General features: G+C 40.3%; 1 protein-coding gene across 1 annotated transcript; it reads right to left on the minus strand.

The window, feature by feature from the left end:
• Window positions 1–273: 273 nt before the first annotated feature.
• LOC126612210 (uncharacterized) lies at window positions 274–5272 on the minus strand. Its single transcript, XM_050280564.1, has one exon. The coding sequence runs from the start codon at window positions 4360–4362 to the stop codon at window positions 562–564; it is 3801 nt and encodes a 1266-aa protein (XP_050136521.1). The 5' UTR covers window positions 4363–5272; the 3' UTR covers window positions 274–561.
• Window positions 5273–13109: the final 7837 nt, after the last annotated feature.

Raw genomic sequence — 13109 nt, forward strand, 5'->3', positions numbered from 1 at the left:
AAGATAGTTTTCGTAGAATAGGCAAAATGCTGTCAAAAAAAGGAAACGACATCACATGCGCCCCACAGAAGCATTTTTTACATTTTATTGTGAGGGCCCCAAAAAAAAAAACAGAGAAGAGAAGAAACACGGCAATCTACATTATATTTATCTAAACTACAGAAAGAAGGATTCAAACTCGGAAGTATTTATCTAAACTACAGAAAGCGACATTCAAACCCGAAAGCTCATGTACATGAGCGAATACTTTTATCCAACTAAATGACACGACACTTTATTTTTAACATATATTTATGAATAATTATTTTTCCGATATGGGGCGGTTGGTTTTTATTAGTACAACTACAATTTGAAGTATTCTCACCGCACTAGAATCGCAGAAAATCGAAAAGAACGCAAAATCCTGCGATCGAACGAGTTTTTAAAACGAGTTTCAGCAACAATACCACAATTTTACTGATTTAGAAGAGAATACAACAACTAAGAAGTAAATCGGCAAAGCATGGTAAACCATAATCAGCAGCTCCATTCCTAAATCCGGTCGGCCACAGCAGCAGCCGCTCATACAAACATCATTAGCTCGGGCCGGGTATATACGTTATGTTCCTCATCCTCGAGCATCGGGTACGATGCAACAAGAGCATCTTGAGCTCCGATATACAGTGAGTTGTAAATCTTCCAGTACACCTCTCTAACCTTCCTAGCAGGATGGAACAGCCCCTGGAGACAGTAGTTGAGCACAACCGCAGCACCTAACGCCACTCTCATCCCTTCAATCGCTTCCATGACCGCGTTGATAACGTGCGGGGATGTCTCAAATATGTTTGGCCAGACGTAGTTCAGCAAGTGGACCAAAGCATCCTCGCATCCCAATCCCGCTACTCCCAGAGCCATGTGCTTGACAGCAGAAGCAGCAGTTTGCCTGTGAACCAGATCTCTATCCATGAGGGCATCCTCTAGCAGCGGGGTCACTGCATAGATATAGTCCTTTCCCATTTCACCGATGTACTCAAACAAGAACGAAAGGGATTTCAAAACACCATTCTGCACATTAAGCTCTGGAACACGATACTCATTCATCAGGGCCGGAAGAACTGTGAAAGGCGAACAGGTTTCAGCTACTATTGCGATTGCCACAGTGGTGCAAACACGGTTCTGACGCTCCTGCACTTTGAGATTGTTCAATAGAGTTGCGAGGACATCTTGTGGACCAATGGCTTTGGCAATGTACCCAAAAGTATTCACTGTAGCTCGCCGGATACCCTTCTTATGAGCCTTGAGCATCTCAAGAAGCTCAAAACAGATCCTCATCCACTCCCTTGCGGGAACAAACTCAGCACCGCGATCAGCAATACGACCGACAAGGTCAATACAGTTCTCCTGGACTTTCTCATGCCTATTCTTCAAAATTGGTGTCAACCTGGGAAGCAAATCCTTTATAGGAGGGGTCATCTTTGTCATACCAATAACATTCACAATTGCCTTCAGCGCTCCCAGAATTGATCCCAAAACTTCTGGATACTCTTCTCCCAAATACTCATACAAGACAACACCAAGATGACCCATCAGTTGCTCCTCTTGGCACTGCTTCATAACAACAGCAATTCTAGAAATAAGATCTGCAGCTTGCTGTCTGACCTTTGCACTCTTGTTATTCAAACGCCACTTAATGGTACCACAAATCTGAGGAAGGTAAGGTTTTACCCTTAGACCAAGAGAATTCACAACCGCACCGAATCCATTAAGCATCACATTTGCATCATCACTCGTCTGCTCTTGGAAAGCATAAAGGATACCATCAATGAGAAGCTCCTCCAACCGAGCATCAATGTCAGATGCACCCAAGTTCACAACCACCTTCTCGATTGTCTCCATAACCATTCTCCTATAAGGTTCACTCTCATCTTTGAGATCCTCAACAATTCTCCCAACTATATCAGCAACACCCACTTTGTTTGCTATCTCCACAGTTGTTTCCACCAATTGCCTGTAGTTTCTCCTATCCAAAGCCATCCTTCTAACCCAGAAGTTTTTGAAGAACTCAGGAAGAATATCACTTCTTATATACTCAGGCTCTACACCTTCTGTACTCACACACTGTTTGACAACTTTGAGCACAATTTTCTTCATCTCTTCATCGGGAGACTGGAACTCTCTAATCAAAACAACCATCACTTCCTTTGTATAGTAACTGGCATACATTGCATCCATAAGGGGAATAATAAAACCAATTGCCTTCAAGAAGGCAGCCAAAACCTTTCCACGGTGAGACCTAATACCCTTCCACAATGGCTTCAACACAGAGTCAAAGCTCTCAATACCATATGGGGCAGCAGCCTCAGCGAGAGCAGCAAGAGATAAAGCAGTAATTGTACGAACCTTCTGATTTTCATCACTCAGACCATTCTCAATAATTTCCACAAGAGACCTCAAGTGGGGAAGTACAGCACACCCGATCAAAATGGCAATCTGCTGAACAATCTTGATACCAGTGTGCCGTGCTTGCCAAGACTTCTTGCTCTGACACACGGCTTTCAAAAATGGCAACAGTGCAGGTATACCAAGTGCAGAAGCAACAACACTAAAAGCTCTGGCAGTAGTGTTCCTAACATATTCATCAATGTTATCAATATCCGGACGCATGGCTGCAATCATAGTAGCCAAACCAGCTGCTTTACTAAGATTGGAGATAATTTCTCTCCCTTCAACACGCGCATAATAGTCTTCATCAATCAACAAAGGTTCAATAACAACAAGAATTTTATGCACATAAGGACGTACCAACTCATCCAATTTATAAAGCACTCGATCAATTACCTTAACCAAAAGATGCCTCTCTTGGTCTTCCAAAGTGGGTTGCATAAGCAGAGGCAAAATGCGGTTAAACAAGGGGCCAGCACCAAACTCACGAGCCTTATCCGTAAGCTGCCTCAACGCTGTCTTTCTCTGCTGTGGTGTTCCATTCTTAACTTTAAGCAAAAGCTTCATAATCTTCCGCTCTTTCTGCTCATCAGGTGACAATTCCTCCTCCTCATCTTCATTCAGCAACGCCCCAAAGTACTGATAGTCCTCGGGCTTCATAAACGGTAACCCACCAGGCAACTCCTTAGGCACATCAAACTGCTGCCCACGATTCTCTTCCGGAATAGAATACATAGGAGTCCCCATTGGAGTCGGGGTAGCCAGAAGCTTCCTCGCCGGAGTCCTAATCGGCACATAAGAAGACGGTGGGTCCAAAACTTTATACCCTTCTTGAGGAAACATAGCATCCAGCTCTTCATCAGTCAATGGTCTATTCCTCTCTTCAATATCCTTCTCCCACCTCAATAGATTATACTGCTCTGGCGTAATGGCTCCCCTCACATTAATAGCCCCGGGGGTTGGGGTGGCAAGTTCAACTCCACCTACAGGGGTCACACCAGGTGTATAGGCAGCAGCAGGGGTTGCCCCAGCCATTGGGGTCGCACTGCCCATTGAGGCAGGGGTCTCATCCCACCTTGACCTCTGCCGTTTCGGTGTCGGTGTGGCCATCCCAGGAAGCTTCGGAGTCGCATCCCAAGCCATCCCAGCAGGGGTGGCACCGGGAGTGACAGCACCAGCTGGAGTAGCATCCGAATCTGCCACCCGCCCCGGAGTGGGTGTCTCATCCCAGCGGTTCCTCCTCCCCAGTGATGGAGTCGAATCCGAAACCCTCCCTGGCGTCGGAGTTGCGTCCCACTTTCCTGGCGTCGTATCCGGCAAGTCCCAATCCGACGTTTTTGCCTTCTTGCCCCCACCATCACCATCCTGAGACTGGTCCCACCGATTCCTCCTCTTTTGAGGCACCGCCTCAGCAGTAGCAGGCTTATCCTCCTTTTCCGGCGGCGCCTCCTCTTTCTCCTTCATCTTCTTAGCAATAAGCTTCAGAGTCTCATCCTTCTCCCTCTTCAGGGCTTCCTCCCTCATCACATCGGCATAAGTCCTCACCGACGGGTCCGGAGTCTTCTCCCCGGACGCAAACGGGTCGTGCCGCTCAGGCGATATGATACGGTTCAACCTCCGCTGTCGATAATCATCCTCCCTATCGATAATCCTCTGCGGCTTCTTGAACCCCAAATCCTCATCGGCGTCGCCGCCTCTCGGCCTCTCGTTCAGCACCGACTTGGGGGCCGTGTACGACGCCGCCATCCTCCGAGCAATTTCATTGTCCATGGCCTCCGCGTTGTCATCGTCGTCGTTCACAGGGATGGACGAGACGTATGCGCCCTTGTCGGTGCCGCCGTAGAGGTCTGTGTCGAAGGTGACGGAGGTGAGGGAGGCCAATTGCTTCTCCATCCTCTTCCTCTCTTCCTGCGTCTTCTCTATCTCGTCGTCGGACGCCATGACTAGGGTTTTGGTATCGAGAATTTAGTACCAGGATTTGAGCTGGGATTGAGATTTTAATTCAGGAATTTAGGGTTTTTGGGTACTCAATTTACTGACTTTGAATCTTATTCGGGAGATTTCCCCGATTCCATTAGTAGATCGGATCTCCGTATAAATTAGGGGTTTGCATTTCGGGTATGCGATGGGCTTGGGTTTTCCTTTTGTGGCCCAGTAAAAGAAAATAAACCGACATGCACAAATCCATTGGAATAAGGATTGAATATCCCTTTGTTTACGGGTGGGGAATGGAATGACAGGAATGGGAATTGCATTCATTCCAATTGATTCATGTGTTTACTAAAATTGTGTGTGGGGCTCACAAAAAATAAGGAATCAGATTCATGATTTGCCTGGAATCAAATTACCAACCAATAGGTGGTATTTGGATTCCGGAAGAAAAGCTCAACCCGGAATCAGTTTTTTCTACCCAACATACCCTTATCTCCTTCTGTCGTCTCCGGTAGCACAGCACCCACTTTGCTGGCAATTGGTTATCGAACCGGCAGTTTAGTGCAACCTGCAATTTCTTTCCAGGCAGTGAGTTGATTTAAAACTGCACAATGAAAGTCATCGGGATTGAACTAGCCTTCAGGTTTCAATTTTCAAATCCTGATGGAACCAGCCCTTGAAAATCCCTTTGGAACCAGGTTTCAAGTTTCAAATCCCATATGCTCTTCCTTATGAGTTCATTCCCTTTGAAAATCCTGATGGATCCAGCCTTCAGGTTTCAAACCAAAACCCAGTGAAGAAGCAGACATAAGAGAAAGACTGAGACAGAGGACCAATATAATAAATAAATAAATATTTGGAATTAATTAGTTATTTGGAAGAAGAAGAATCACAAGAAGAAGAAAGAATAATCAGAAGAGAAGAAGAAGAGTCAGAAGGGAAGGAGATGAGGATTTTTAAGGGGCGAGGAGAGGGGGGGGGGGGCAGGCGTTCGTAGAATTTGTATACGGTGGGGGATTTTTATATGGTAAATAAAGACTTTTTAAGATAAATAATTGTATTAGTGTCATATATACAAAATAATTGTGTTATTAAAGACTTCTTATATGGTAATTAAAGGCTTTTTTTGGTATTATTAATTAGTTAAATAAAATTTAGGAAAAATTAGGTTCTCATCCTTCATTTTGCTACTCCATTGATTAAAATATTATTCCTTTTCAATTTTTGATCAAGGTCCGTGGAGAAATAATATCATTAATTATTTCAATAATAAAATATAATTTTTATTTCTAAATATATTCATTTAATGTTAAAAATGTTACAATTAGTATATTTATATTTATAACTAAATTTTTTATCATATATTTTTAGTTTTAGTTTGTACCCATTTTTAATTTGTAATTTTTTTTAATTTGTACCAATTTTTTTTTTCAATTTTAATTTGTACCCATATATTAAATTCTTTTTTTTCCCATATTTTTAAAGTTTATTTGTATTTGTACCCATATATATATATATATATATATTATTTTTTACTTTTTATTTTGCTAAATGTACCCATGCTAATTATATGTACCCATTCATGTATAACTTTTTAATGTTAAAATATTCTCATTCTTAAATATACCAATTTGTTATATGTAAAATGTACCCTTTTTTTATATAAAATCTATTCAATTTTTTTTTCTAATCCTTTTTTAAACTAATATGGGTACATTCTTTTTTCTTTGATTTTAAAATGTATCCATGTCAAGTTTAATCCAAGAAATTTACTAATGTTGTTAAGCCTAATATCTTTTTTTTTTTTTTGTGGTCATTTTGAAGAATGTACACCAAGTTTTGATACAATAATATTTTTGGTTAATTTTGATGAATGTACCCATGTTTATATATATATACACACACACACACACACACAATAGTATATTTATATTTTAATATTTTTAATCCCACAAATTATGGTTTTTTATTTAAAATCTCATTTATATAATCAACTAAAATTTCTAATTTTTAATTTAAAAAATATAGTAACGTACATAGAAATAAATTATCACATTAATTTCAGGGATCTTGATCAAAAATTAAAAACCAACAAGGTTTCAATCAAAGAATATTCATAGCTAAGGACCGCATTCAAAGTCTCCCTAAAATTTATATCTATTTTGTACAAGGGTATTTTAGTAATCAAACTACTTTTGATTCCGATTCATGTGAATTGGTAAACAGCAATATAGAAAATACATCATTAGCACTCTGATCCCATACAGTTTTAGTAAACAACTTCAACAAGAATCTGATTCTGATTCCACCTCATTTCAATTCCTCCTCAATTCAATTCCTCATCAATTCAATTCCCTTTAATCTAATTACGAATTAGTAAACACACCCTTAGTTTATTGTTGTAACAAGTTGTTGTCAAAGTTGGAATGGGGAAAAAGTCTGAGTTCCCGCCTATCAGATTACTTTTGACTACCACTTGAGTCGAGTTCTTGCTCAACCATCTCGACTTGCCACCACAAAATCAAGTTAGTTACTCGCACGTGTTCTTACATCAAAGTTACGTATTGACACGCCTCGATCCCTATATTCCCTGAATACCAGGATAGGCACGTGCTGGCTGATACCCGAAGGTGACGAAAGTCACTTATTGAATGCAAATGCTAAGACCAAGGAATTGATAATGTTTATAAATGTAAAAGAATAAAGAATATGCATTTAAGGAACATGTTTAGAGCATACATCTAATCTAGAACACTAAAAAAATTAATATAAAAATTGGTTGAACAAAGGAGTGGGTCCTACACCGAGATGACTCGAAGATGCCGATGCGGAAATGTTTAGATGCCGGGATTGTATGCCTCATACGTTGTGTCTTAATCTTCGTTTCTAAGACCTGAATGGGGGCGCAAAACAAAGGTGAGTGGACCAAGTTCATATATACAATAATAATAAAACAGTTATCAAGATACTAACCTCCACAGTTTATATAAAGAAAACCACAAGCATAATAAGTGATAATTTTACTGAAAACCCTAGCGTGCCAAAAACATCTCAAAAGACATATCACGGAAATCAAAACATCAAACGTCTCACAAATCGTCTGGTAGCATGATGTACTGCTAGTAAGATCACTGAATAAATATACCTCCTGGCCCTATGCCAGCACTGTGGTCTCTGTGCCTGTAGCCAGAGATTACCAACTCCCGGCCCAATGCCTGCTCCGTGTCCCTCAGCCCGTAGCTAGAGAGTATTTCTCCTAGCCTATTTGCCAACACCAGATCCTCGCCCCAGGCGGTATAGTGTCCACTAGTATGCACAAATAGTTACGTCTCTCATAAATAACCACTTCATAGTATAAAGCCATCCATCGTCTATACTATAAAGAGGGGTTTCTAAAACATGTTTTAGCATCCTATCGTCATCCATCAGATAGTCTACCAGTTCATGTTTTTTTTTATAGAAAATACGATATATTAAAATATAGCTCAATATAGGCCAACAATTAATTCCTCACAAAAAACGAGACGATAAACAGCATATTCCATAAACATGTTTAACATAAAATTAGTTCATAAACTCGTAAGGCATGCATTTCATTTATGCAAATTTTAGAAGGGGTCCACTCACAGATACTCAGTAGCAGCAGAGTTGTGTGGAAAAGGATTAAGAAAATCCCCATTAGCAACTTCACCTAAGCACAAAAATGTACAATTTATCAAACTATCCAACTATAGAATTTCAAGAAATGGAAATGGGTCTTGGGTTTGGATACGAATTAGGGTTTATGTTTAGGTTAAATAGGGTTAGGACCTATTGGGTTTTGGGTTTGAATAGTTTAAGAACAAAAAGGGTGGTTTGGGCTTGAGCCCAAACCCACACAACACACACATACACACGCCAGCACACACACATGCACGACACAACACACACACACGGCACAACACACACATACACACGTGCACCACACACACTCACACACACTCACCAAAAACATATTGAGGGGAGGAGAAGTCGAATCCACCTCGGATTCGATGACTTTTGCTCAGAAACTGCAGAGCAGTATGGGGGACTTGCATTCATCAAAAACAAAGGTTTCCACTTGAATTTCCATCACCAAAACCTCATAAATATACATAAGAACTAACCCAGATGCACTGCAGTAGGTTTTGGGAAGAGATGGACCTCGAACTCGTTGGAGTTCATCCTCATTCTCTTGTCGGATTCTGGAAACAATAAATAAGGAACATGCATGTTAGTTCTTATTAATTTCTAGCCAAAAACCACATGCAAGAAGGAGATTAGTCACCAGGGATGTTTTTCAGAGGAGTCCGTGCACTTCCAGTCACAAACTTGCCAGAGTTTGCTCGGAGAAGACCACCGAAATCTGAGCTCCACCTTAGGAAGCTCGGGGCTCTCGGAGCTCACAAGTTCAAACCTTTCCTCATCGCTGATCACACATACAAAGGTATAAATAGACTCCCTAGGCCATGGTGATGCAGGAAATAAGGGTTTGGGGTGGGGTTGAGTGACGGAGAATGGCAAAGGTGGTGTCTCTCAGTACTAGAAAAAGAACAAAGAGATAGAGTTAAGAGTTAGAGAGAGAAAGTTTCAGAAAATGGGAAGGCAGGTCACGGGGTGGGGGAAAAGGGAAGAAAAAAATGGGGAGTTAGGGTGCTGCCAAGTGGCATCTAGGGAATGGAGGAGAAAATAAAGAATAAAAATATTTGATTTCAATAAAACTTTGGGAATTTATAAAATTACATATAAATTCGGGGGTGGGGTTTAACATGTATTCACTCCAGTTATCTTGTACTTTAGATTTATTGGACTTGTTTTGAACCTTAAATTCTTGAGTGTTCTCTTAGCCTTCTTGGCATAGCTATTCGCTAAATTCGAGAGAAATTTTCAATGAATCAGCTCGTTTAGGCGTTGTGAATCACATTGTTCTGGTTTTTGGTGTATCGTCACTTTTGTACCTCATAGTGATGTGCGTTTCACTTCTAAGTCTTGTGAAATTTTCTTGAAGGCCTTGAGTACTAAGTTGTTTGTCTTGTATCGCATTTTTATTCGTAGATAGTTGGATAGTCTGAACGAACTATCTTGACCTTGGAAGCCGTGTTGTGTTATTTTGATTTGTGGTTTTTGAATGATTAGAATTTGTACCGACCTCTTTTGGAGTAGTTATAACGATAATTTTTATTTTTAGTTTGAGTATGGCACTATTTGAAACTTGGTTTGATAGATTCTATTGGCAGCACTGGTTGGACAGTGGAGTTCTATGAATTGGTTTTCGGATGTTTGATTTCTTTTCGTTATGGGAAACTGTGTGCTTATGTTGTTGTCAACTTGGGTTTGGAAAAATTGGTATGTTTGCACCCTTAGGAAATTACTACTTGCTTATTGAGACAACTATGTGTTGTCGATATCGCGGGTGGCCGACTGTGATATCGATGGCTTATTCGTTGGGTTCGTTAAGCAAGTGGATTGGTAGACCTGTCTACAATAGTTGTTATTGTTTAGTTATTGTTGGGGTATGTGACGTTACAAATGCTTGGGCGAGACCTACTTTCATTTTCGATTTTGATTTTCAGTACAAGTATTTTGATTTACCCTATATTAGTTATATATATTGTATTTTTGACGTTACAAATATTTGGTCAAGTCATTTCCACTTTCATTGGTAAGTTCAGTATGAGTTTTTCAACCTTTATGTTAGTACATATATATTTTGACGTTATCGTTTTATACATGTTATTATATATTTTCGACATTATATCTTTATAAAGTATGTTTCTACTTTTATACTGATGGGGGAAGAAGGAATGCGCCTGGAGGCATCAAAGAGAAACCATTGCAACCCGCTTTTGACTGTGTGACATATTCTCTTTGATGCAACCACTCTGACTTAATTTATTCTTTATACATATATTCCTTCATATCTTCGAGTATTTATGTATAGTAAGTTATTTCAAATTTCGAGATGAATTTTATTTTAACGGGGGTAGATTGTAACAACGCATCCCGAATAATCTCATGGATTTTAGAACGGAAAGGCGTTATGATAATTTCATTGGAGTTGGGATATATATTTTGAAAAAGCTACAATTTGGGTGTTAAATGGTGTGCCAAGTGGGGCCCACTTTCTTTTTTGTCCCCCTGCCCACTTGTACTTCTCTCTTTCCCCTCCTCGTGACAACTCTCGGACCACTCACTATTTCCATCTTTTTCCCTCCTTACATCCCATTTCCCTTGAACACCACACACACACACACACATACACCCATTCCCTCTGTCGAACACCATCACCCACCACCATCGTTGGGCGTTGCTCTCTCTATCTCTCTCTCTCTCTCTCCCTCCCTCATTCTCTGTGAAGCACAGAGACCACCCAACATGCTTAGCACACCCATTCGCCGACATATGCTACTTTTCCGACTTGGTAAGGTTTTAAACCTATTTTCTTCATCCTTCATTCGTCTCGAGTTGAAGACTAACTCCCTTGTACATGTGCTGGACACTAAATATGAAAAAACCTACTCGGGGAAACTTCCCTAGTTTCCGGCGAGGAACCCGTAGCTTGCACCTTGTTCCTTGGGCTTCATTTTGGTATATTACATGATAGGTTTTAGGTGGGTTTTGGGGTTGAACGAAGCTGGAAAGGCTATGGCTTTCTTCTTCCTCGAAACGGCCAACTCGTCCTGGAAACAGGTCAAACCCGACTCGGAAACCCTAGATCGGCCCAACTCGTTGGGCCATGGAACCCTGCCCAATTGGCAAGCCTAACCCCAATAATCTTGAAAACCAGATCCATTAGCCCAAACCCGAAACCCTTTAGCCCAGTAACCTGCCTATCCCAAAACCCTGGCCAACGCGTGGGTGGCGCGTGAAGCACACACGCCTTCACTGGAGGTACTATGGCAGCGCCTGCGACTTTTTCCTCCTTAGGTTTTTCGACGTCCTGAATACGTTTCCGACATTCATTTTCCCAAATTCAATCGTTGTAGTATAGTGTTATTAATTGGTACCTTTATGTGCTTAGGTGCTTTTGTTTATGGTATTTTTGTCCTTTCTTATTTGCACGGCTCTTCGACGACCAAGTATTTGTGAGTGGAGCCTCTCTAAAAATGCATACATGAAAGCATGATTTTATGGTTATGTTATATGAAACGTTTATGAGTAAATTAGATTTACACTTTATGAAATATCATGCTCTATCGAAAAACTGTTCATTGAGACATTTATGATATGATGTTTGTATTGAGCTCCGATGATATATATATATATATATATATTGGAAAGATTATGTTCATGATTTTATGTGCTTACTTAGTGGTTATCCATATTATGAGCCTACGGGCGATTGATACTTATATTTGGCTTTAGTCGGGTGATGTAGTGGCTTCGGTTGGAAGATATTCATATATTTGGCTTCGGTCGGGTGATGTAGTGGCTTTGGTCGATTATGATAACACTATTAAGCACATTATATATGATATATGTTTTATGAAAGGTTTTATGGCATGCTAGGGTTTCAGAAAACCTATTACTTACTATGTTATTAAGTTTTCATAAACTTTGGGGGTTATTAGATTAGTAAATAATTGTTTCATTACTACTTACATATTAACTTGGTCCACTTATATTTTGTTTTGTGGGCCTCAGGACTTAGATTCGAGGCGTACAATCTCGGCATCAAGGCACTTCGGCATTAGCATCTTTGAGTCCTCTTGATGTAGGACTCATTCCTTTGTTCATTCAATTTTATATTATTCCTTTTTAGTGTCTTGGATTAGTTGTATGCTCTAAACACATTCCACAATTGCATATTCATTATAATTAAATTTATAAGTTTCATTTATGTTAGTTATTTGTTTTTAGTTCCCATGCATTCTTTTATAGCTTCGTCACATTCAAGTGTCGGCCAGCATGTGCATACCCTGGTGTTTGGAAGATATCAAGGTTGGGCATGTCAATTTGGTATCAGAGCATGGTTTGTTCAGAGTATACTTAGGATCTTTTGTTACTACAGTAGTGTGTTGGTCATAACATTATTTGGATGTCACGACTTCCGTATTTGGTGTCATTCAGCACAGTTGTGCGAACCTTTCTCTGTTTGATTTGTCACATTTTATTTGAAATACAAGAATTCGTGTCGGGATTGTGCCTCATCAGTGACGAAATGGATTGTTGGACGACTTTCAACAGCGGACCGATACTTTGCAACATGCGTCCCCTAAGAATTGCGAGCATAGTCGGTTTTACATTGAAATGACCTGAATTAAAAATCTAAGTAAGAGGAAGTCTGGTTAAGACCAGCTGAAGACCCAAGATGGCGATGCTACTCTGCAACATGCGTTCCTTAGGAATTGTGGGCAAAGTAGGATCTACATAAGAGTATTGGGAAATGGAAAAATCTTAGTAGTATGAGTTGGTTAAGACCAACTAGAGGTTTGAAACGGTGATGCTACTCTGCAACATGCATTCCCTACAAATGGCGGATAGAGTCGTATCTACATAGGAATGTTGTGAAACAGAAAATTTTTGATGGTATACATTGGATAAGACCAGTTTGAGATTTGAAACGGTGATGTTACTCTGTGACATGCGTTCCTTAGGAATGGCGGGCAAAGTCACATCTATATGGAAATTGCTCGAAACATCTGAAGTTCGCGTTGGAAAGTAAGCATTAGTCGTTGTGAAGTTTAGTAAGTGTTAGTTTGGTGGGATCGAATCAATGTCCTCTGACTTGTTCCCGC

The sequence above is a fragment of the Malus sylvestris genome, chromosome 17, assembly GCF_916048215.2.
Source record: "Malus sylvestris chromosome 17, drMalSylv7.2, whole genome shotgun sequence".
Taxonomy (NCBI): domain Eukaryota; kingdom Viridiplantae; phylum Streptophyta; class Magnoliopsida; order Rosales; family Rosaceae; genus Malus; species Malus sylvestris.

Excerpts from the sequence above, each read along its gene's own strand:
- LOC126612210 (XM_050280564.1), bottom strand. The coding sequence starts at position 4,362 with ATGGCGTCCGACGACGAGATAGAGAAGACGCAGGAAGAGAGGAAGAGG.